Here is a 27,002-nt window from a genome sequence, read left to right as displayed (position 1 = left end):
TTACAGTTAACATTTAATAATATGCAAATCATTTTCCGCCATATAATTATAAATGATATAAAATGGTCCAAGTAGGTAGAAAATCGTTGAAAAAATTTCATAATGGCTATCCTGTAATTTGCAAAATTTTTAAATGTGATAATTTTATCTACCTGATCATGTAGTAGCTTTTTTGAGCCATTTAATGAAAATTTAATGTTGTTTAAAGACTACTCTGTTATTTTGACTGAGTCAAATTTATTCTGGAAAAAACTTTTTTGACAGAAGCTGTTGTTGCTGGTAGTATTAAACTTAAGGCAAATAACTTAATCAGTTTTGGAATTTTAGATGGTGTTCTTCCTTTCTGGATTTTTAAAACACATGAATACTAGTAGCAATGTGTTAATTTTTAATCGCTTGAATACAAATTGCTAAGTGTGATTTTTTTTTTTTAAATATTGAATAAATAAAAAACATGATGCGTGAGTTTCAATTATATTCCTAATCTAGATGTGTGGTTTTATACTGCGAAAAGATTAATCACATCGCGTGATTTTTAAAATGCGTGAATATGAATCACTATTTATGATTTTTAAATTTCACGAATATGAATAGCTGTTTTAATTTTTGAATTACGAGAAGAGTAACAACTTATATTTTAACAGGGTTGGGTTTTTGACGTCAAAAAGTGGTTTTTGACATGACAAGGGTATAATACTGGTTTAAACCGTCAAAAATGTCAAAAACTGAAGTTTGCCAAGAAAATATATAAACTTCAAAACTACCAACAGTTGCCATGCATTATATTGAAATTTAATTATATTATAAGTAATCAGCAGGTTTTAAAATATTTTTTAATTAAAATTAAGGTAAAATAACAGATTTAAAATCTCAGAAATTTATATTCAAATGCATGTGCAGAAAAATTTTGCACAAAATTTTTTTAAATATTTATATTTTGAAAAAAAAAATTTTTTTTTTGATACTTAAGAAAATTAAAAGTTTATTACTATGCATTTTTGACATATAAGGAACATATAACTAATATTTATAAGGAACTTACAAGTTATGTTGTATAAATACAAACTTGATATAAGATACAAGTGTATAAAAAATTTTTTTTAATGTTATACCGAATATCTTTATTATCCAGTATGTTAATTTGAATTTAAAAGTAGTTATATTTGTGAATAATGATAAATATAATTCATATTGTTTATTATATTTATTTATAATTATTACACTTATCATTTTAAAACAATTTTTATCTCTTAATTTTTTTTTCTCCACTTGTATTAAGAATACAAATAATGCATATCTTGAAAGCAAGAAGTAATTATTCAACAGCTGAATATTTAGATATTCAACAAAACTATATAGTATTCAGCAAAATGAAATTCACAAGTATTTGGATAAACTAAATTTTCAGCATAGTAAATGAATAGGCTGAATATACTGTAAATCGACACTAACTACTCTGTGTATTTAACAGAAAGCACTTAAATTTGTATTGTCTTATGTTAAAAAGATTATTAAGAAGATTTAAAAGAATATTAAAAAGATTTTTCTTTAAAAGATGTCTAATGTACAAAACTGCTAATGTTTATCTTTAAAAATGTCTAATTTTTAGTATAATCTATACTATACACTAAATTTGGTTATAAATAAATTTCTTAATAATATCACTGCAGATTTTCAATAACACATGAAAATGAATACATAATATTACAAAAGATGTGAGTTTTCAAAAGTACAAGATTTTGGTTACTATTCAAAATATAAGTGTTTCTTCAAAATTTTAAATTTATTTTTTCTAGAACATATTTAGAAACACTATCCTTTATAAAAAATATATAAATTTTATGTATTAATTAAATTTCACATATAAATATAGGTTTTTGACATTTTCGACAGTGAGGTTTTTGACGTGACAGTTTAAACCATTGTTTAAACCGTCAAAAACTGTCACATGTCAAAAACCTGCCAACCCTGTATTTTAAACATTAGAACCCTAATTTGAATATGCGATTTTTAAATCTCGTGAATACAAATTGCAATGAATGAATTTTGAATCTCGTTAATGTTATTATGAAATGCGTTGTGATGCGTAAATACGAATTGACTTTTAAATTACGAGAGGAATTAAAATGCATGATTTTTAAAACTTGTAAATGTGAATTGCTACATGTGATGTTTAAATCATGTGACAACAAAAGGAATAGGTTAGGCGTGTGTCGTTAAGCTTGCACATGTTCATGGGACTAAGGAAATATGCACATGTTTTGAATTATTTTTTTGCAAAAGGGACTGTGTTTAATTTAAATGTGCACATCTCTTTTTCTTTTTATTCAGGCGGGTGCTGATTTTGCTAAGATACATAATTTATTTTTTGAGTTACAAAAAAAAATTTGAAACAGAATCAAATTTCACGAGTTGTAATATTGTGTTAAATTATCAGGACATTCAAAATCTCAAATTAAAATGCTACAATAACTGGAAAAGAAAAAAAGCATGTTAAAATCGGCACAAATAGAGCACATAAAAAGTGCAATTGAAAACTTGCATTATGAAGTGCATTAATGTGCAATTGAAAACTTGTCTGTCAAATTATAGTATTAAAAATGTCGGAATTTTTTGAATCGCAGTGAAAACATACATTTACAATGAAAATGTCTTAAATAAAGCGCATCAAAATTTTATGTCTTTTAAATGCAGGATTCAAAATTAAAGTGTCGCAACAGCATATAAAAAATATTAGGATTTTCAAAATCTTGTAGAAATGTGTAGCAGTAATTGCCAAAATAACTAGTGAAAAATAATTTGATTTGCGATAAAATCATTGCAAATTAACCATGCCAAAAAAATGTTTATCTAAATGAGCGATTCTTTACTTGTGATTCGTTATAATATCATAGTCTTAATCTAGAATATCAGTCTTAAAAGCTATGAAGAAATGGGTAGCAATAACTGCCGAAAAAAAGAATCATAAGTTTAGATTTCCCATGAAGTCTGCACAAATAAAGAGTTTCATATGTTTGAAAAATCAGATATTAGAAACTACACAAAAAAAGGATAGCAATAACTACCGAAAAGCCATGGATTTATGATGAAATCGACACATACGAAGAGCATCAAAAGTGATTTCTAAAATTCGTATATCGTAATAATGATGTATTAAAAGCTATGCTTAAATTAGTAGCGTTAGATACCAAAATATACATTGAGATTGGGTAGGTAAAAACTTAAATGCATACATTTTTGATTTGAAAAAAAAAGAAAAATAATGCATGTTTCTCCTCTAATATGCAAGAAAGTCATCTTTTAAATATAATTCCCAGAAACATCTTTTTTGTAAGCTCTGCAGATAAAAACAATCTTTTGAAAAATTCTGCGTCAGTGTCGCTCTGGTGCCTTGATTCTGCCACAAGGAAGCAGATTAACACTGCTCTAGGTTTAGTTATTTAGAGTTAATATATCGTTCCATTTTTTCCCCCCAGAGTTTTGAAGCCACCTGGCGGAGGAAGCAGTGATATTTTTGGTGTTGGCTCTTCGGGATCTGGAGTTGTGAGGGAGCAAGGTAAAAGAGCAACTACTACTAAAAGTCGTCTCTTCGGTGAAGGGGAAGCTACTCCTTTGAAAACTTATGGTATGTATGTTTTTAAAACTCCTTTATACTAAAATGTGCCAGGATTATCAATCAATCGTTATTGATAAATGAACATTTTTATTTAATATTTTAAACTAGGTTGCTATAGTTAAGCGTGGATGAGTTGAGAAAAAATTTGGGACCATTAACAGACCCTTCACAAAAAGTTTTTTCATAAACTGCCCCATTTACAAGATATTTTTTATTTGGACCATTCACAATTTTTTTTATCTTCATAAATAATGTTTTGTAAATCAAGTTAACCTCTCTTGGGGGGGGGGGAAGAAAGACGGATCTGAAAGAACCCGGAAGTTTTTGTGCAGTCTTCACCTGCAAAAAAATTCCCAAAAGTAAATTGCAGAGTTTTAAGAAAAATATTATTGTTAGGCCTAATGTAGGAGTGCACAACCTGCGTCCCGACAACTCTAGATGGGCGGCCCGTGGCCGCAATCTGAACGAATTGAAATTTACACATTTAAATTTTGAATGCACCCAATCTCAATCAATGTAGTTTTTCGATTGCTTTTTTCAATGGTTAAAGCTACGCATTTAAGCATAGTTTTGAAAATCCCAATATTTTACGTACATCATTATTACAATATACGAATTTCAACCTTTACTTATCACTTTAGAAGTTCTTCGTGTGTGCCAATTTCATTGTAAATTCGATGACTTTTCGGTAGTTATTGCTACCTTTTTCGCTTAGTTTCTGAAATCTGGATTTTTGAAAGTTATGAGACTATTTGGTCAAATTTCCTGGAAAATCTAAATGACTTTTGATCCTTTTTTTGGCAGTTACTCCTACGCATTTTTTGCCGGGATTTATTTGTACCGATTTTACTGCAAATCAAATTATTTTTCAATCGTTATTTTGGAAATTATTGTTACACATTTCTACAAGGTTTTGAAAGTCTCTATGTTTTTTTATACGCTATTGCGGCACTTTAATTTCTAATCACACGTTTAAATACAGTAGAGAACCATTTATCCGGTATCCAGATAACCGGGAAAAAATTTGATCGGTTTTACCGCCATTTTAAACTAGAACGATTATGAAAAAAAGCGGAAATGAACTCATCCTTGAAGTTGAGTAGAGGAAAATGTAAGGAAGGGGAGAATTTTTCCCCCCGTTTACCCAGAGAAACGTCATTTCCTCTGTGACCTAGAAGGGAGGAATGTTTTATTTTCTCCTTTAGGCCGTCAATCAGGCTCAAGGGTGTGGCATGCTGATTTCGTTTTCTGTTTAATTTACGCGGGGGGATGGGGAAAATGCATTGCATGCATATCAGTGAACAGAAGATGAAAGAGAAAAATATATTTATCTATTTGACATCGATTAATAAAAATTAAATCTTTTTCTTCTGAATAAATTCAAGTGCGGTATCATTTGCAAGTTTTTATTGATGTGGAATCACATCTGCTGTAATTAAATATCATGTTTTTATCAACAACAACAAAAAAATAAATAAAAGGATAATTGTTTATTAATTTAAACATAGGATTATTTTATGAAGCAGATTGCAGCTTTGTTTTTCTGCGTTTCCAGTTGCGTTTTCCACTACGTTTGATTTTTTTTTTCTTTTCACGATAAATTTCGCACTCAATAAATTAATTCTTTTTATTAATAAATGTTATCATTAGTTTTTTTAAAAAAAGTTCCGTTGATCTTGCCTTGTTCCGGGTTTCAATATTTATGCTAGTGCCTTTTTTTAACTATCGTTTCCGTTCGATAATTTTCAAGTGTTCAAGCTTTTTTTTAGATTAATAAATTTTTATTTTATTGTTTTCCCATATAATTAGGTATGAAATATATTGTGTTATTTAACCATTGGCTTTGTTTATATTAGTTAATTTAGGAATTGTAAAATAAATACGAGAATTTTGTATTTTTTAATCTTGTTTTTCTTGTCTAAACTTGAAATTTTTTTTATTCTTTTAAATGTTATTTTTCTACAATTTTTTTTTCTTTTTAAAGTTAGGAGTACTTTTCTTTTTTCTCTTACTTTATGCATTACACTTTTTCCTTGTAATTCGGGTTCGATAAAACATCAATTAACGACACTTTTTGGGCGATCCAGACATCCGGGATAGCGATGGTCCCGAGCATCCCGGATAATTGGTTCTCTACTGTACATAAAATTTTGACTCTCTTTATTTACGCCGATTTCATCCTAAATATAAAATGATTTTGATAGTTTTTTTGGTAGCTATTATTACACTTTTCCCCGAGATTATAAGAAGTTCTGATATTCTTAATAATATAATTTGACAGCACAAGAGTTTTGAATCGCTCATTAAAATATGCATGCTCTATTTAAGCAGATTTTAACATAAATATAAAAGGTTTTTGAACGTGTTTTTTTAATTTATTTCCCCTTTATTACCTCATTTTTACTTGTGATATAGACTATCCTGATATTTCAACACAATATTACAACTCGTAAAACTTGATTCTGTTTTAAATTTTCTTTAATTTAAAAAGTAATTACGTATCTTAGCAAAATCTTCACCTTCCTGAAGAGAATAAAAAATACGAGATGTGTTCATTTACATTAAACGCGGTCCCTTTTACAAAAATGTAATTCAAAACATGACCATATTTCTTTAGTCCCATGAACGCTTGCAAGTTAAACAACATACAACCAACCTATTGTTTTTGTTGTCACATGATTAAAAAATCACGTGTCACGATTCGTATTTACGAATTTTAAAAATCATAAGTTTTAATTCTTCTTGTAATTTAAAAGTGACACATCGTAATTCGTATTTACATGATCTTGAAATTGCATATTGCATTTCGTATTAACATTAATGAAATTTAAAAATCATCCATCGCTTTTTGCATTCACGAGTTTTAAAATCACATATGAAGATTCATGTTCTCCCGTTTAAAATATCATATGTTTCTACTCTTTTCGCAATTCAAAATCATCTACCGCGATGCATCTGCAGGCGAATTAAAGACCAGACATCGCGATTCATATTCACGCATTTTAAAAATCATACGTTGTGAGTAGTCTTTTTCTCACTTTAAAAACCACACATCTCGATTCATATTCACGCTATTTGAAAACTGTTTAGATTTTTATCCATAGAAAACCATAGCGTTTTTTATTTATGCAATTTAAAAATCACATATAGCTATTCGTATTCAAGCAATAATTTTTTTCTCTAATTTAATACTGCACACAACAGCAACTTCTGTCGAAAGACTTTTCCAGAATGAATTGGCCCTGTTTAAAACTACAGAGCAGTCTTTAAACAAAATCATTAAACTTCCATTGAATGGCTTGAAAAAGCTATCATGTGATCAAGTAGATAAAATTATCACAATATTTAAAAATTTTGCAAATTGCAGGATAACCATTAAGAAAATTTTTAAACCATTTTCCACATACTAGGACCATTTTATATCATTTATAATTATATGCTGGGAAATGATTTGCATGTCATTAAATTTTAAATGTAAAAAAATTTGATCAAGATAAGTTTCGTAAATTAATGTGAATTTCATTAATTGTTAATATATATGTGTATTGATTGTAAATGTCATGTTAAAAAAAATATTAGTCATAAAAAGTTGTAAACAAGTATCTTAATAGTTTTTTATTATTAAGGAAAATAGTTCCTTCAAAATTAAAATTTTCTTTCTTTTTCTTCCCTCTCTCAGCCCTGTAACTAATTTAAAATAAATGTTTTTAAGTTCAAGTATATTCCTTACTAAATGCAAAATCGTATTTTTAGCTGAAGAAGTTTTGTTTGAATTTTAATCATTTTTAAACCTATAAACTTTCTTTAAAACAAAGTATTTAACTTCCATTGATTTTAATAATTAGAATATTTATTTTTAAATTTAATTCTATGAACAAATTTTTTAATGTTTAAATTTATGTTTAAATGGATATGTAATATGATAAAAGAACATTCTCATGGTTTTTAAATTATTTCAATTTATCTAAAAAAAATTCTGATAAATTGATTCTGATTTCCGGATTCTGTTTTTCTTTTTCTTAAGTAATCAGTTTTGCTCTTTCTAAACATTTAATTTTATGCAAAGATATTATAAGGTTAACTGGCACAAAAAATTTAGTGCCTAGAACAATGATGTATTTATATCAATTACTACCTACAATTGCTGTTAATATGTCTGTCTAAATACTATGGCATGCTGCGCTTCATTGATCAATTTGCTGTGCATGTGGCCTTTCACTCAAAAAGGTTGTGCACCCCATGTCTAACGAAATCAAAGTGTATGCCAGTTTTATCTTTTGGACCGGTATCACTATTGTACTTCGTACCAGTCCAAGGCATATGCAACTGGTTCACCTAGTACAAATATATATTTTTAAAATAGAACATTGAATTTTTAAGGGTTTTTTTTCTTCTGTTTTTTCCCCTACTACTCTTAAAAATGTTTTAGTTATAGACATAATTAAAAAAAGTTATTTGTATAATTATTTTTTTTTAAGTGACTTAGTTGTTAAGTATTTTATTTCTTGTAACTCTGTTTCAGATTTCGAAATAATATATTTATTTTATTGCCAAGGATTATAAATATTTTTTATAGTTAATTTATATTTTTATCTTTTAATAAAAAGCATTAGTTTTTAGTGTTTTTTTTTCTGTTTGAAAGAATTCAATAAATATAGATAAATTTTAATTATATATAAATATGGATTGTTAATATATTTCTCAGTTTCTTTTTTAGGATGGTTTAATTAGGGGCCGTTCTAAAAATACGTACACAAAAATGGAGAAATTTTAAACCCCTCTCCCCTTTGTACATTACCGTACACAAGGTCTTACCCCCCCCCTTAGAGTACGTACATTTTATTAGTCTACCCCCCTTTTTCATAAAAATTAAAATATTTATGTTTTAAATAAAATTAAATATTTATTTAATATAATTTACTCATTTAAATCATTTTAACAATAACACCCAACTGTATGTACGTACTTCGTATAATACCTCCCCATCATACAAAACCGTACAAAATAGCAAATCCCCTCCCCCCTTCGGGATGTACGTACTTTTTGAACGGCCCCTTATGTGTTCATTTTTTTTAAAAAATTATTATCACTCTTAAGATTTGCATTCTTTTTGGTGCTTATTTTTCTCATACTTTAATCCATGCTAATATATTGGGTTTCAATTCTTTCAGAAATGTCCTTATGTTTCTTGATTAAATACAATTTAACTTCCATTATGCACAGATTATATATCTATGCATGTAGAGGTTGGCCTTTAGTATATTGAGCCGGAATTAAAAGTACACATTGGGTAAATAATAAACTTTTAATATTAAAAATGAACAAATTTGGGGAAGAGTTTTGAAAATGATTGCTATGTCTGAACATTAAAACAGTTCTGCCATTAGAGGTGGTGGCACTGTTGTGTGCAGATGTCTATTCCCACACTGGCCATTCAACAAATCACACCTGGTCCCAGGTGTGCCAGTCAGTGAACAAAAAGATTATATACTCAATCTGCAAATTTCAATATTACATCATTTGAAAGGCTTAAAAGAAATATTAATTATCAAACATTAGTATTTCCTGGGAAAAAAATGTTTTTAAAGGGAAAGAAAGTGAATGCAGGGGTCGCATTCCCCCTAAAATTCCTAAAACTATGTGCAAACCCTAAAAATCTGATAAACTTTTGTTGGTTTTCCTAAAAAGTTAGAGTTATAGGCTAAATATAAATAAAAAAGCAATAATCTAAAATATAAGAATTTAACTACGTTAATTAAAACTGTTTTAATTTTGCCACATGGGAATTCTGATCCTGAGAGAGGTTTTTTGATAAATAAAGCGATGCTTAATGTGAGTCACCATGAGAATACTATTATGTCTCTTAGACTAATCAAAGATACCATTCGAAATTATGGCGGAGTGTTGAAGATCACCACAACACTATTAAGGGCAGTAAAAGAATCTCACAAATCATATCAAGAATATATTAGCAAAATGATCATAATTAATTTGTTTTTCTCTAACTTCTATTATAAATTGCTGATTTGAAATCTAATAATATCACACGATAGTTTTTCTTAATAAGGTAAGGTAAAGGGTAATAATAAAGTTTTGATTAAGAAGGTAAAAATTAAATAAAAATCAAATAAAAAAATATTCTATCTTAGAGAAGAAGGTTCTTTTTTTTAAAAATTACTATAGAGTCGAAATAGAATTTTAATTAATGGAAATAATTTTAATTAAAGGTATGCAGATTATTTGTTCTGATTTTTCGAACTATTTTTTTAAATACTTTTATTGTTTATATAAACATCGCAGATGATGAGAAAGGGAATTGTTTACAGTATATAACTTTAGTTAGCAATATTTTTGTCATGATTTCCTTCAATTTTATCTGATATTAAATTCTGGAAATTTTTCTGTGTACTTTAATAGTACATATAAGTATCAGAGATATGAGAATTTAATTTGTTTAAAGTATATACAATTTAAGACAGTATTATTTTTGTTAATATTTAAGTTGATACAGTTTTTATATGGTATATTTTTACTTCATAAGTGATTAAATCATTTTCTGTGTACTTAATCTGATAAGGATAGGAAAGAAATTAAATTGTGAATTTTTTAAATATATATATATCGCTTATAATAATTTTAAGTTCATTAAGTTTTAGTCAAATATTCCTTAATTTTTTATTTGATGTTGCATTTTAATTTATGAATTGTTTTGGATTTAATAAAGTATATTTAATTTTTCCAAGTGGGTGTTAATTTATTTTTTCTCTTGATTTATTCTCACTTTTGCCTGTTCCTGAATTGAGCACTTAATTTTTGATCGGTAATATGTAAAGTTGAAATTTCATTTTTACACTTTAGAGATTTCATTCTTGACTTAATAAATTTCAGAGCTTTATTTTATGGCTTGCAATCATTTATGATATGTATGGATGAATTATAATAATCTTCTGTTATGTAATAAACTACCGTGTGATCTATTTTTATCCTAGCAAAATAATATATTACCCCTAAACTTCTTGAAAAAAGTTCCTAAAATTACCCTAAAATTTTAAAAATCTTTGCTGCTACCCCTGTGAATGTCTTTACATATCTGTAATCTAATAAAAATGTCAATATTAAGTTACATCATCAGTCCATTTTTTGAGAAATTCAAAATGAATTATGTTAAAAAAATTATATATTCTAATTAAAAAAAAAATTATAGGGTTTAACACAATGTTGGATTTTAGTCAAAAACTTGTCAGTGTTAAAAACCGGGGGCACGTTTCTTTTTTGTCATTGGTGATATTTTAATGTTTGAATCATTCATAATACTTTATTATACTACTATAATCATATTTTATGTTATATATCATATATAAAATAAACACAATATTATTGAAACTATTGACTTTTCTATTTGATACTTAAGATATATTTTTTATAACTATTCATTTTATATTACAGGTTATTACTATAAGTTAATTATTGTCTATTCAATTTTGATTTTAATTCTTCTGTGGCACAATTTAGGCAGATTTTTCAGATTAAGTACAACTAAAGTGGTCGCTAATAATAGTCTGATCTCAACTTATTTTTTTATTCTCAATTTTTGTTATTACTAATATGCAGGGGAGCAGAATATGTTTCATCACACAAACAAGGTTTTGAATTAAATTCAGGCTACCCTGGGGAAAACTTTGGTCTAAGAAATTCTGAAAAAATATGTTGCTTTGCAAAATTTTTCTTTCTTTTAAAAAATGTCAATTTGTGTATTTATTCGTTTGAATTCTTTTAAGTTTGTGAGCCGGTCTTTAAATTTCATAAATTACTATAGAGTAGGTTCCAATGATTCATTTAAAAACATGTTCTTACTAGTTAAGTCAGGAGAGCTGTTAAAGGTTTGGGCTCAGATATTATTGTTATTAAAAAATCTAAATTTCACTTTTGGAATATTGGATTTTTAAAACCATGTGAAATTTTGAAATAATAACCATTAAAAAAGTGATCAAGAAACAACATAGATTTACAATAGAATCTGTGCAAATTGAGCACATGGGAAAGTGACAACCAGCGTGTAAGATTCAAAATTTTTGAAATTTTATTTTTTAAAAAAACAAACATTATATTCAAAAGCACTCCCAGGTTGCACATCAACTGTCACCAGGCCTCAGATTGTGCACCCCTACACTAAATGTTACCATAATAGAATATATATACTATATAACTTATTAATTTGAATGCAATGTAACTTAAAATATTTGGCCTAGTATGAAATGTGTAGAAAAATTCAAAGTTAGCAGATAGTTTACTGATTTTGGGAACTGTTTCATTCGTCTAAGTATGCACCCATATGTTCCCTGCACTTTTATAGTGGTAAGACTCAGGTTGTTCATGCATGTAAGCTAAAACCTTGATGGTTCAAAGCCAACAGGTTTCAGGAAGGTCTGTTTTCAGAATTTTTAGAATAAATTTATTTCTGTAATAAACTTTATTCAAATGAAGTGGAAGAGAGTAAGGGTTAGTTCTAGTAAGCCTGGAGGTTTTAACACAATCATTAGTATAACTTTTTACATTGAAAAAAAGATATTCTAGAGTTTTTAATCTTGAAACAAATTACAGTCGGACCTGTTGAGCTCGAATTCCACGAGAAACACAAAAAATTCAGATAAAGAGGTTTTGAGTTATGCAGGTACTTTAAAAAATTAAATTTAATTAAGAAATTAAACCTGCTCTAATTTTTTTAGTTGAAAAAAGCGGGCATTTCTGTGAATTAATTATACCACATACATCTATTAACAATTTTTTTAAAAACAAATTTAACACTGAAAGTAATTTTCAGATTTTTGACGTCGAACCTTTGTTACGATGATTCTTTTAATGTTAGAGAGAGTCGCTAATACCCCATAGCCAATAATTTCTAAGGATTCTAGAAAAGTTAGTAAGAGTTCTACAGTTTTGATCAGTTATGATTTTCAACTTCATCTGATATTCTATTGACATTATCTATGATTTGCATGTTGCCAGGCAGTTGTCCACTTGTAAAAATATTCAATATTAATTTCAACATTAAATCCCGATTTTATTGAATTTCCGTTGCCAGGCAGTTGTCCACTTGTAAAAATATTCAATATTAATTTCAACATTAAATCCCGATTTTATTGAATTTCCATTTTTTGGAAGAGAAATTTTTCATCGATGGCATCTACAAGTTTGCGTACCAACTGTTTTCTATAGTTCACTTTAAAACTCCTAGTTATCCTTTGATCCATTGGTTGCAATTTTGAATTTCTAGCTTTCTTATCCATGTTGAGTCAATCCGTCGTACTCATTAGCCCCTAATTTATTGCCAGAATCATTGTATTCTTTTCAAGTTAAGGATGTGCAGGGACAGTGATCGAAATCCCAAGAAACGCCCCCAACCTGTTCATCTCTACTTCCTGTGGGTTCACGAAATTCATCTCTGTCTGCAAGTTCTACTGATAAAGAAAGTTTTGTTATTTGGACATTTGTACTCAATTACGAGAAACAGAGGTTTTGAAAAAAAAATGTTTGACATAAACATGGAAAATACATTGATTTAAGATAGTAAATGTAGTGAATTTTAGAAATTTCGAGATATAGAGGTTTTCGAGGTAAGCAGGTTCATTTGTAGTTTCAAACTTTTCAAATAATTTAGTTAAATATAGTCAAATAATGGTTAAATCCAAAAAATATGGTCAACATTTAAGTAATGCCTAGATTTTAAAATTTGCAAACAGAAAAGGAAATGGTTCTTTAATTTGCATTTCTGTAATATAAAAATTTAAATAATTGAAACATAAAGATTTCAGATTTTTATTTGAATACTTTTTGAAAAGACAAGAGCTCTCTCATGAAATTAAGTATTAAAAGGCAGTATAAATATGTAGTCCAGTTTTAGAGTCTTATAGCACTGATCAGTTATGCCCATTTCTTGTATTTTTATTGGTTTATGAAGACACTTTTGTTTATTTTTTGCATTGATTTGTGTTAGTATTTTATTTTTGGTTTGCTTAGTTCTTGTTTTAATTTTAATTTTAATTTTTGGTTAATTTTTTATTGCATGTTTTCCTAAAACTTTTAGTTAGGCGTAACCCTATAACCGGGGAAGGTTTTGAAGTAGACATGGATGATAAAAAAGAAATATTTGAAGAACTGATCGATGATCAAAAGCCAAGTGATGAAGAAAAGATAACTATCGATAGTAGTGGTAAGTTTGTAATTTGATAATTGGGACTAATTTGTAATTAGGGGCTGAAGAGTTTGTGCCTACTAGTTTTTATTTTTTAAATTTTTTTCCTTTTCATTTCCTATTTTAAATCATTACATATATAAGAGAATAAAATTTTTCTATTATTAACTTCATTCTTTCTAATGGAATTTTTTTATTTTTGATATTTTTCTCAGTTTTAATGATTGTTTAAATGCTTGGTTTTCCTGCCAGGGAATGTGTACACAACTAGGAGACTTTCTAGCATTGTAACAAAAATTCAACTTGTTAACTTGGCACCAAAAGGCTTTAAACTTTTTATATTTTACTTTTATTTCTTACAAATCTAATCTTTGTATGAAGTTTCAGAAAAGGCCTGTGAACAACCAAATACTGAAGCTCCTCCTAAGGTAGTTCAGACAAGCATACGTATCCGCAATCCCCCAGGAGGGAAGTCTTCAGGAATATTTTAAATGTTCAAGTTAATCTACATTTCCATTTACCAATGCTTTATATTAAATCTTTTTTTCTTCTAAGGTATTTTCAAACTTGGTGATTTTTTGCTTATGTGATAAAATTATACTTCCAAGTTTGATGTTAATGTAAGTTATTTACAACAGTGATATTTTTGTTATTCTTTTCTCTGGAACTGATTTAATGTGATGGTAAGATGTATCTTCAAAAGTTTTTCATCGCTCAAGCAATGATTTTACTTTTTATATATGTACTTTAATACTAAAGACCAATGTTATTAAACTTTTACATTTGGCTAGTCACAATTTATAATGTATTATGCAACCAAAGCTTTTTACCTTAATGCTCATTAAATATTTAAGTGTGCAATGATAGCACCTTTTGAATACTGTGTTCATACATAAATTTTTTCATATCTTCAGTTGTTTCACTAAATTTATGATCCTTAATTGCAGTGTATTTTACTACGGATATGTGAAAGAAACTTCCTGTTCAATTGACCACTGTATTATTTTAAAATAAAATTCTATGTCATTTCAATTAACTTTTTTGTGTGTTGAAAATAAACTGCTGAAATTTTTTTTATTTTTAATTTCAAATATACGTTACAAATCTAGTTTTTATTTTAGAAGTCTGTTTAAATCTACTCTTAAATAACATTTGTAATCTTTAAAATGAATAAAACAAAAAAAATATGAAGTTATTTTTAAAAAAAAGTTAATAGAGAGCCAGATAGTTAAGTTTTTCACATTAAGTTTATTTATTCTGTAGCAAATTTAATTTCTTAGTTCAAAACTTTTTCTTGTTAAAAATCTGGAATTTTATTGCATTATTATTACACTTCCTTAAAAAAACACTTTAGGATAGTCAGGGATCTGTCCAGGCCGAATTTACTACCGTTTAGCGGTACCTTCACAAATTCAATTTTAGGAAAAACGATAGTTTCACAAAATACTTTTTCTAAAAATTTTAATTTTGTATCCCTTAAGAATCGATAAATCTATATTTTTACCATCTTTTTGTGTCGATTTTTTATATAATTTTTTCACAAATTATGTCTAACTTTTCACAAAATAAATTCGCCCGGTGGCTGAGTGGTAGCGCATTGCGTTGTTGTGCCACAGGTGCCTGGTTCGATCCTCGGACCGGGCCAGGTTGACTCTGCCTTTCATCCCTTCAGTGGGTCGATAAATGAGTACCAAGCATGCTTGGGAACTAAACACTGGGGGTTCCGTGTTCGGCTGACCACCTGACCTAGACAGACTCCTGATAGTACTATCTACAAATTAATGCTCATAAAAAAGTTGATGGTAAATAAAAAGTGGACTCAACACTAAAAAATCTGATTGGTTCTAAGCAAGTTATATTGAGCAATAAATTAGTTTACTTTTAACTTCCGCCTCTTCCAATTTTAAATGTTCTAGAGAACTTAGAAGCACATTTTTGTAATTCTATCTAGAGACAATATTGAGGATCAGTTTTTCGTGGAAATGTTAAGATTTAAAAAAGTACTGTCAATTGGTTGTTGATGGAAGTTGGTCTTCATACTTTTTCTCAAATTATTTTAATCAGTGTCATTTTCTTGGAGTGGAAATGCCACTTCCGTTGGCGTCATAAAAGATAGATCTATGAATAAAATTTAGCCTCTATAAAAATAATCCTAATATAATTAGTTTAAAAACAAATTTATGAATGATGGAGCTATTTTATATAAATAATCATGTTTTTTTTTTAATGTTTGCATTAAATTTTATATTGTAAAAATTAGCTTTAAAAAGATGAGGAGGTATGTTTGTTTTTTCTAAAATAACTTATTTTTCCTAATTTAACTTTCAGCACTAAAAATGAATCATAGAATCTGTTTTAGTGCACTCTTACTGCCGCGTAAATTTGTAGCATTTTTCTTGCTGTTTTAGAAAATTTCAGTTTGCTTCTTGTGACTCTACACAAGAACATAAGCTCAAATCTGAAATGCTCATAAAAAGGGCAATAATGGTTAGTTCTAATGTAGCTAAAAACAAGAACATTGATTCCAAGAATGGAATTAATAATGAAGTATAATTTTTCAATTAGTATTTATACCGGGTTCTCGTGGATCAGAAAAAACCTGGAATTGTCAGGGAATTTTATTTAAACTCCAAAAATCAGGGATTAGTCAGGGAAAGCTGCAATTTTTTTTCAAAAACCTGAAATATTCCTATGTCATACCTAGAAAATAACCAGTCTTATAATTATTGTCAGTAACAGTAATCAGTTATTGAGATTCAAAATAAATAATTCTTTCATCTATTACAATTATTTGAGGTAAAAATTTAACATTTTTGTCAAACTAATATGTTCCCATCCTCTTTAACTAATTTTTACATAAAAAATCTAATTTTTCACATTACAAATAAAGGAATCAAAATTTTCTGATGAAAATATAGTTTCAATTACTTTTTATAAATTTCGTTTAAAAAAAGCTAAGAATAAACATTGCCTTAAATATTTTTTAAAATTTATATATTCTATTATATAAAGCGAGCATTTTTTTTTCTATAAAATAGTGATTGATTATCATACAAACATTAATAATTTGAATAGTTTGTCAGCAAGAAAACTTAAAAGCAACTGAAATCTATTTTTCTTTGTTCCAACGAAAATTTTAGGTACTTGGGCATTGAAAGATGTTTTAATAACTGTTTAGTTTGACAAAAAAAATTCATACCTTTTGAATTTATTTTAATTAGTTATACCTCTGTTTTATTTAATTTATTTTAATTAACTTCCATGAGTTTGAAAATTATTTTATTATTTGAGGATTACAACTGGGCAGCATCTCAATTTCTTTTCAAATTATAAGAAGTTGAAAAATGTTTTTTTTTTGGAGAAATAAAAATGTGTTTAAATTTGTAAAAATTTTTGCATCATATCTTAAAAAGGATTTATTTTATATATGTGAGTTTAGTTTGTTTTTAAACATTATGATGGGTTATAGGGGTCTAAAATATTTTTGTACCCGGGGGCCCTTCATGCTATTAAGACGGCCTTGGTACTATGTGTAATCCAAAACAATTGTTTAATAGCATAATAAGAAGTTATTTTAAATTTTTGAAGCATTTTAATAATGTAAGCTTATAAAATGTTATGGGAACATGGCAAGTTTAAATGAGACTTTGTGCATGTACTTTTTTTATAAGTTTAAGACTGCTTTTTTTTGGGATCTATGACTATCTTTTTTTTTTTTAGTTCTTTGAAATTTGGTTGAAACTTTCAACACAAAGTACTGAGACATCTATTAAATCACAATAACTAAATCACTTTGTGACTAACTAAAAGGCTTATCACTTTTTTTTTGTTTTTGAGAAAAATAATAATGGTTATAAGGATATTAAATCTCGTATTTTCAATTATTTCAGATTGATTTACATATAGAATGAAGTTTGCTGCTGTCAAAAAGTCAACTAAATTTAAGATAGGCATTTCTAAATTTTAACTTTTTTTCTAAAGTGTTGCAGACTACAACAGCTGTTGAGGCTGCTTTCTTTCTAAATTATTGCCCTCGTTCATGCACTGAAAAATTTTGTAATTGGGGAATCTTTGTTTAGAAATAGTTTACTGCCACTTTTTGACAATTTGGGAGAATTACAGTTGGCTTGAAACTTTGTTTAGCAGTTAAAGTTGCTACTGCATAATTTTTTTAAAAACAGTAGATCCAAGCTTTAAACAACAGTTAGCTAGCAAAGTAATAAGTTGAACAGCAGAGAAGTTGCTTAACAATTAATTATATGATGCGTTAATCAATCTGTACACTGCTGTATTCTAACACAGCATTTTAGAAAAATACAATTAAAATACTTATAACTGATTAACTTGAATAGAAATTCAGCTCAAGTACTGAGCGACTTGATTATGTTGTATGGAGCTCTATATCAAAAAAACTTTATAAGTCTCTTTTAGAATTTAGAGGTCATACAATTTATGCTAATCTTCTGTATATATTTAGTGTTTGAGTGATATTACCTTGTGAAACAAACCGAATTATTAATGTTTATTAAATTAAGATGAGAGTGAGGGAAGAAAAATACTAAGAAACATGTTTCATATCTTTTGAGACATAAACAATTCATCTATAAAGTTGAAGTTGTAGTCAAGTTTTTACAAAATAACGTAATAAAAGCGGTTGCAGTAAAATTGAAGTTGTAGTTAAGTTATATCATACCCTCTTTTTTTTTTCTTCCAATTGTATCGTATTGGCGATGAAATTGGGCTACTGGTGTGTGTAGAATAGAATTCTCTACCTAAGGCAACACATCGCATCTTTTCACAATCAAGTCATAGAAGAAGGAAGTACATAAGTTTCTGTCTGTATTTTCAGTATATTAAAAATTCTAAGTTAGGAAACTATATGGAACTGAAAATTACATTGAACATTGGCGATCGAAATGGGCTGTAGGTGGCGTAGGGAAAAACTCGCCTACCTATGGCAACACTACACATGCTCTCCCCATTATCATGTGTAGAGTCATAGAGGAAGGAAGTACGCTAGTTTCTCTCTTGATTTTCATATAGATTAAAATCTTTTGAGTTGGAAAACTACATTAAGCATAATTCTAAAATGCATCACGGAAATTTTTAAAAATATTGAATAAAAAGGGAAAATATCGTGGTACATTCTTATACAACTGAAGAGGAGAGGGAAGGGAGAAGGGTTAAAGGCATGAAACCGGTCTCCTCAGATGGCGTATTCGAGCGTTGCGACCGCCAATAGTTTTAAAAAAAGAGCATCGAGAAAATTGTTTGACAGTTAAATGCGTAAAATATTAAAGGGAAGAATTACATTCCCTTTCAGTTGATAGTACATACCAACTAAAAAGATGGGGGGGGGGTCAAGACGTGGAACCGGTCTCCTCCTTAGATGTATTTAAGCGTTACAATCGCGAACGCATAAAATAATCTTTTTAATCATAATTATATAACTTCAAATACTAGGATCGTTTCTTTATGAGACTACTACTTTGATCATTTTCTGATCTAGAATCATTGGTACTAACTCATATTTGTTTGGGCTCATCGAAAGTATCAGATGTATTGTAATTTTCTGTCGATAAAAATTACTTTTAGAACTTCAATTCTTTTCATTTTTGATGAGAAATTTAAAAATGAGTCTTTGATAAACTAGTAGAATTTTACTTTTAAATATTGCTGAAAATTCATTAAAATAATTTTTTACAATTCAAAATAAGAATTATTTTTTTCCTTTTCCCACGGTTCCTAGTAGAATACCGATGCCAAGCATCACTGGCTGCGGTGAATAAGCGGGTGAGTGATCACTTTTTTCGAGCTTACGTAGGAACCGAGTGTGCGCGATATCGATTCTTGTTAAATTGTTCTATCGTGAAGTGCTCAACTTCGCGCCTGGGTTGTCGGACTGCCAAAGCAGGGGAGCCTCCCTTTTGCATAGTTGTGAAAGAAGTGTGGAAATTATAGAAAAAACATATTAGGGGAAAATATCGTAGTATATTCCTATACAACTGAAGGGAGTGGAGGGTCAAAACATTGCAACGGTTTTCTCCTCAGAGTTGCGATCTCGATAAGTGCGTATGGCAACCCTGCATCTTTCATCAAGTAAAATCGAAGTTGTAGTAAAGGTACATCGCAGTATACATATTTTCTTTTTATTTTTAAGCATGGCAATTCACTTTAACTGCTCTGCAGATTTGCCATCCAGATGTTCTGCTAAACAATAATGACCAGATGTTCTGCTAAACAATAAGTACGGCAACCCTGCATCTTTTATCAAGTAAAATCGAAGTTGTAGTGAAGGTACATTGCAGTATACATATTTTCTTTTTCTTTTTAAGCATGGCAATTCACTTTATCTGCTCTGCAGATTTGCCATCCAGATGTTCTGCTAAATAATAATGATCAGATGTTCTGCTAAACCATAAATACGTATGGCAACCCTGTATCTTTTATCAAGTAAAATCGAAGTTGTAGTAAAGGTACATCGCAGTATACATATTTTCTTTTAATTTTTAAGGGGCCTCCCTGGCCGAGCGGTATCGCCGGTCAAACGCTCTGTTAAGCGTGGAGGTAGCGGGTTCGAATCCCGCCGTAACCCTGGATGTATTCTTTGTGATGTCTTTCTCTGAATTGTTCTATCTGTATTTTCTACTTGACAATGATATATAAGCCTATATATTGAGCACACAAGTCAGCAAATGTATGTAATTTCAATAAAAAATAATTAATTTTTAAGTACGGCAATTCACTTTATTAACTGCTCTGCAGATTTGCCATCCAGATGTTCTGCTAAACAATAATGACTTGTTTTAAGTCTGATATTAGCAACGATTTCTATATACATATATGCGTAAGTGTATTTCTGAATATTAATAGGTAGTTAGGAAATTGGCCTTTCAGCATTTAGTTTCGCTTTCTGCGAAAAATGAAAACACTTTCTTGTCATGGACTACTTCAGACTGATACTATACTGTTCTGATTATATAACACTCATACTTGAATATAGTATTATAGATAAGTGCATTGTATTAAAAAATGGTAGACGGGATGGGAATTCCAGAAATTTGATACTTAGATCCAGAGTTTCATCCAAATACAACTGACAATCAGTTCTAAAGTGACTAACACTATTTAAATGTATTATATTGCTAAACTACGTAACGTTAGTGTATATAATACATATCTGAGTCAGTGTAACAATGACATTGTCTGGAGTATGCAACAGTAAAAACGACTTCATGTTGCTGAGAAGTCAATATTTTTGCAAGTGTGTGAACTTCTCTGATTTCAACATATTTTATTAAGTGCAGAGTATTAAATGCTAGAATATTAAAGTCTTTGTTAAAGTATCACCATGAAACTATTCTAGTGTAGTGGTCTTTTTTTTGTGTATGTATTAGTTATACACATTTAATGGGATTCAAAATTCTTTAAATTTACTAACCTAAAGTTCTATGTAACATAAATTTTGTACCACTACAAAAAAAAACAAACAAAAATCTACCTCACCAAGCTGAGTAGGGCAGCATCTCTAGTTAGTTTTATAAATTTTTAAAGTATCTAACCCTAAAAAACTAATAATTTGTCTTATAGACTACAGATCCCTGCCAGTTTTTAGAATTTAAGATGTTTCTGTACCCTCACACTACCTCACTACAGTACCAATATAACTAATATATGCTGCATAGCATTTTAAAGGTCCTTATTTTTGATTTTTGTTTTTTAAAAGTTCTTTTTTCATTGAGTATTTGTAAAAAGAGCTTATTTTCCAAAATAGGATTTTTTTTTTAAACATGTTGATTGTCTCCATATTTCGCAATGTTTAGCTCAAAGTTTTCACTAATCATTTAATCATCCTCCATTTTGGCTTACCGTAGCCCTCCACATGGTATGAAAGTGCCAATCATTTTATATGTTTGAACAATAACTTGCTGGTCCGAAAGCATGGATTAAGTGGAAAAATTTCTTGTAATCACACATGCATTTAGCGAGAGATTTCAGGCTTCAAGTCAGAGACTGAAACTAAACTTTGTGCCAAATTTTTCCACTATATGAAAAATGTATTTTTATTTCTTGTTAATTTCTTTGCTCATAATGCTCCATTGTCTTTGTTACATGCACAGGCAAGCATACAATATTCTTGCACTGTTCTATTTATAGATAAGTGGCACAATATTTCAATATGACTGAGATCTATCATTAAGAAAGTATTTTCATGAGGGTCCAAAGCAGTGCTCCATCTTTCACGTTTATTCATCATTTGATTTAATAAAGATAGGAATTTAGATTTTTTAAGCACAGGCATTTGTGCTTTAGGAACTGTTCATTAATTATATAAACTATATCAGGATTTTTATTGTAGTCCTATTTTACTGAATTTGTTATTAAAATTTTCAGCACTCTTGGGTTATATTTTTTTTAAGAAAAACTCATAAAATTTTAGTGCCAAGATTTAAAAAAAGTGGATTGGGGGACTTTTTTAACATTTTGCAAACGTATTTCGAAATTTTATGTGATTAAGATTTGACATTATATTGTATCTCTTATTCATTTAATAAAAAAAAAAAGTTGAAATTAAAAATTCCGCTATCTCAGATTTGTTAAATAAAGTGGATATATGAATCATATAATAATTTACTTTCGAAAAAGATATTTAGATATTTCATTTCAAAATTATTGAAAAATGTTTAATCATTCCATTAAAGAATTACTAAACAAAATTAAAAACTTAAATAAAAAAAATTAGTAGGTTATTAGTAATTCTCTACACACTATCATTTCAGTATGTTCATAATAATTATAATCTTGTAAATGTATTTGTGAAGTAAACATTTATAATTAATATTGTAAGTTTTTATCTAAATTTAGAGTTAAAATTTTTAAAAAAATTTCATGCTTAATTAATTCAAAAGCAAAGAATGAGAAATCAGTACTTATTTCTTTTTTGTTGAGAAATTTGGCTGTGCATCCTGAAGTAAAATAAATCATCCAAAGGTGATAAGCATAGTATTACTTTCTGTGATTTTCTACAATCATCTATCAGTCAAAAGATTGACTAAAACATGTAGGACTTGGTGTCAAAACCGTAATCAGTCACTGTGTATTTTTGCATTTCCCCCCATTTTATTAATCTATCCCAAATATTTTTTTATTCTGTTCAAGGAAACTCAGTATGACTATGTATGCAACTACTGCAACCAAGATATTTAAAGCACACTTTTAAAATCTGCTGAAATGAAATTTTTATTACATTTCTATTTTCAATTGAAATATTGTTAACTTTTTTATATTAAGCTAGTTTGTTTGAAATGAAGAAAATATAAAAATATACTTGTTTTTAATATGTAGAATTAGTTACAAATAATACTAGATTAACTTTAGTTATTTAGGATTAATATATTACTCTAAATTTTTTAGTTTTAGAGCCACCTGATTTAGGAATCAGTGACATTTCTGAAACAGGATCAATCGAAAGTGACTCGTCTGCATCTGGAGTTGTGACGGAGCAAGTTGTGACGGAGCAAGTTGTGACGGAGCAAGTTATAACAGCAACTGCTACCAAAAGAAGACTCTTTGGCAAAGGAAGAGCTATTCCTGAGAAAAATTATGGTAAGTATGTTTTATAAAGTCCTTTATACTAAAGATTCCCTTTATACTAAACAATTCATGCTGCTCCATTGTCTTTGTAATAGGCACAAGCAAGCATACCAAGTTCTTGCTCTGTTCCATTTATAGATTAATGACACAATATTTCAATATGACTGAGATCAATCATTACAAGGTCGGCTCCAGTAGGGGTCAGGGGGGGCAATTTCACCCCTGTCTGGCATGACCGCCTCCCCCCCCCATCGGGAAAATTTAGAGTCTCGTCGGGAAAATAGTCTGGTCAAATTTTTTTCTAAATAAGGTCAAAAATTCACTTACAAATGCGTAATAAAAATTTTTGTAGCTGATTTTTTATTTATTTATTTTTAGGAATAAGTAACAAAAATTAGTAAAATATATTGTAAATTCTATGTAATTGTAGTTTCACTGCACTACTTCTAAACTTTGCCCATACATTGTTAAACTAGAGACCGAATGCGATTAGACATGGTTGAAATTGAAGATTTTTGAAGTCTCTTAGAAATCCTTTCCCATAGACACATCTTCATTTTCTTGGAGACTTATCTTTCAAACTGCTAATAATCACACCTCTTTGCTGGGGGAATATCTGACAAAAGCCTAAGGGACAGAAAGTGATGCAGGTCCTCTTCTTCACAAATTCTTTTTTATGTAATGTGTTTAATCAATGGTTTATGGAATCACATAATTGCTTTTTGAAATTTTCAAGCAAAATAAAAATAAAAAATTTTTTTCCCACCTTTTTTTAAAAATACTTTTAAATGAGGAAAATCATTTACTTATTCGGATTCAAGGTTTATATTTTAATCAACGCAATAAATATGCAGTTGGAAAAAAAGGAAAACAAACAGTAACAAAATATTTTTAATTTATTATTTTTTTATCATTTTCTTAATAGTGGAAAGATTGTTGATTGATTCAGAAAAACAATTAAACTGTTCGTATTCAATATCTTAAAATATATATTAATCTACATAACAGATTCTCATTGACTTATTTTATGTACAGTGTATGAAATGGAAAAAGGGAACACCTTGATTAACTTTTGATTTAATCATATTTTCACGTACAAAGAGTCAATACCATATTTTAAGTTACGAAAATAAACAGAAAAGCGAATTCTGTTCTGGATAAACATACAAGTTTGTGTATAGGTTTTTAATTTTCAAAATGAGGAAACAGTCGCAATCTGGAAGGTATGGTCTGAAGTTATGGCAAAGAGAGAGTTGGAAAGTTTGGGTCCTTTAATTTTAACTTCACTCTTCGATTATAGCCCATTATCTCAAGAACTCTTTGAGTGTATTGAAAAATGTTTGCATAAAATTACAAAAAACATTTTGTACAAATATTTTTAAGCAAAAATAATTTTAAACAATTATGTATTTGTTATTTTTTTATTAGTTTATTAAATAATAGTAAAATATATTGAATTGTATGTTCTACATATTTTTGCATTCTTTTAATCTCAAAATACAAACTTTCAGAGCAATCGATTGATTAATTTCTGAGTTACCAATTTTAAAAAAGTCAGTTTGCTTAAAATTTTATTTATCTCGAATTATTCGACCGGTTTCATTCAAATTTTGTATTTTACAACTTAAAATTACCTTCCGTAAAATTATATAAAAATTTGTATATTTTGCTTTCTTATATTATTTTATCCATCTTTGAACAACCGACCTAATGTTCAACTCTGTAGCCTTGTAATTTTGAACCAATCCAGAGGACAAGGAAACTCCTGGATACGTACCTCCAGAGGTATTGATTTGATATGGGAACTTGGAGGACTTTGTGTCGAGACAGATTTAACGTGCATCAATCGCCATTTACTATACGGGGATTTCAAAAATCGGGATTCTGAATTTTTCCAACGCATATTATAAATAAAAATATAAAAAATATTTAATATTTTATAACTATTTAAAACCATATTTTTTGCATGTACAATTCCCTTTAAAAAAGCGAATTTTCGCAATTGTATGAAAATTTTTTCGATTCAATCGAAACTCAAAACGCTCTTGAGATATGACGAGATTGAGATGTTATCATCATTGTCATTGATATATTATTTCGAAGCTATTACTATGAAATTAACAAAAGAGGACAAAATGAAAGACATTTTTATTTACTTATATCTGATATTAATATTGAAAGTGAACATCATTTCACCTTATTTTCCTCTTTCAATCATAATCCTTAAAATTATCAAAGGTTATATATATGGATAACCACCAGCTTATTTACCTTTCTGCATAAAAATGAAAAAATATTTTGCTATTATCAGCAATATTGACATAAACTTTAAATCAGAGGTGTGAAACTCAATTTTGCAGAGGGCCATATATTAAATTTAGAATATGTAGGCGGGCCAGATGCAAATAAAAAAAATGTACTGAATTTTTAAAAAATTTTCTTTATCTAATTATATAGTTTATAATATACGGTTGTTAAAAATCATATCAAAGTTATAAAAGATGGTTATTATTTTGAGCTCGAGGATCCAGATACCCGACTTCCCTTGTTTTTGACAAGCTCATTGACGTCCGATTTCATATTTGTTATAATTATTTTAAGAATTGATTGGAGATGTTTATTCGTTAGTCTTGCGCGATGTTTGTTCTTATTTATTTTCATGACGGAAAACATCTGCTCCCATAAATAGGTGCTACCAAACATGCACAGAATGCGTGCTGCATGCTTTTTTAATTCTGGGTAGTTATCCAAACTCTTGAAATATTGTGCATAAAATGTAAGAGCGTTAACCTCTTTAAATTTTTCTTTCAAAATACTGTCCGATTGAAGATTTATCAACTCCATTTGCAAATGAACTGGTGTCTGTGTAGCTTCAAAATTGAATGGATTGTTGAAAATTGGGAATTCCGTTTCATTCATTTTGTGGAAGTCTTCAAAACGATTGTTGAATTCCTTGATAAGATTTTGCAGAAGTTGAGAATATTGATCCAATTTCTTTGTGGTTCACTGTTCCAAATGATTTTAAATGAGGGAAATGATCCAAAATATGATTTTTTTACTTGATTTTCCCAGAGACTTAACTTTGTTTCAAAGGCTTGAATACATGAATACATTTGAGTGACAATCAGATTTTACATTCAGATCAGTCAAGTGTTAACTCATGTCTACCAAAAAGGCACAATCAATCCACCAGTCATTGTCATAATCAATTGGGTTACCTTTTTCTAACATGAAAGCTTGAATAGAGTCACGTAATGGAAAAAATCTTTCTAAAACTACTCCTCGACTGAGCCAACGAACTTCGGTGAAATAAGGGACATCAATAAAATTTTCGTCCGAATCTTGTAAAAATTGCCTGAACTGTCGGTGATTTAGTCCTCTGCTCCTTATAAAATTTACTATTTTAATTATAGGTTGCATGACATGATCCATTTTTAAATGTTAGGATGCCAATGATTCCTGATGAATTATACAGGGAAATCCCACAAAATTCCCTGATGCTTTCTGTTTTAATTTAGTTACAACTCCCGAATGTTTGCCAGCCATGGCAGGAGCGCCATCCGAAGTTGTGCTGCTAAGTATATTTCAGGCGAAGATTCC

At 28.8% G+C, this 27,002-nt stretch overlaps 1 protein-coding gene across 2 annotated transcripts in view; it reads left to right on the top strand.

The window, feature by feature from the left end:
* LOC107439167 (uncharacterized) overlaps positions 1–27,002 on the top strand; it is a 42,602-nt gene that overhangs the window by 1,452 nt on the left and 14,148 nt on the right. For both annotated transcript variants that reach the window (XM_016051657.4, XM_016051656.3), the window contains exons 3-5: positions 3,477–3,625; positions 13,701–13,826; positions 23,223–23,414. In XM_016051657.4, coding sequence (XP_015907143.2) covers positions 3,477–3,625; positions 13,701–13,826; positions 23,223–23,414 — 467 coding nt within the window. The remainder of the gene's footprint in view (positions 1–3,476; positions 3,626–13,700; positions 13,827–23,222; positions 23,415–27,002) is intronic.

The sequence above is a fragment of the Parasteatoda tepidariorum genome, chromosome X1, assembly GCF_043381705.1.
Source record: "Parasteatoda tepidariorum isolate YZ-2023 chromosome X1, CAS_Ptep_4.0, whole genome shotgun sequence".
NCBI classification, from domain to species: Eukaryota; Metazoa; Arthropoda; class Arachnida; order Araneae; family Theridiidae; genus Parasteatoda; species Parasteatoda tepidariorum.
The sequence above is the reverse complement of the archived record's forward strand: the minus strand, read 5'-3'. Positions and strand labels throughout refer to the sequence as shown.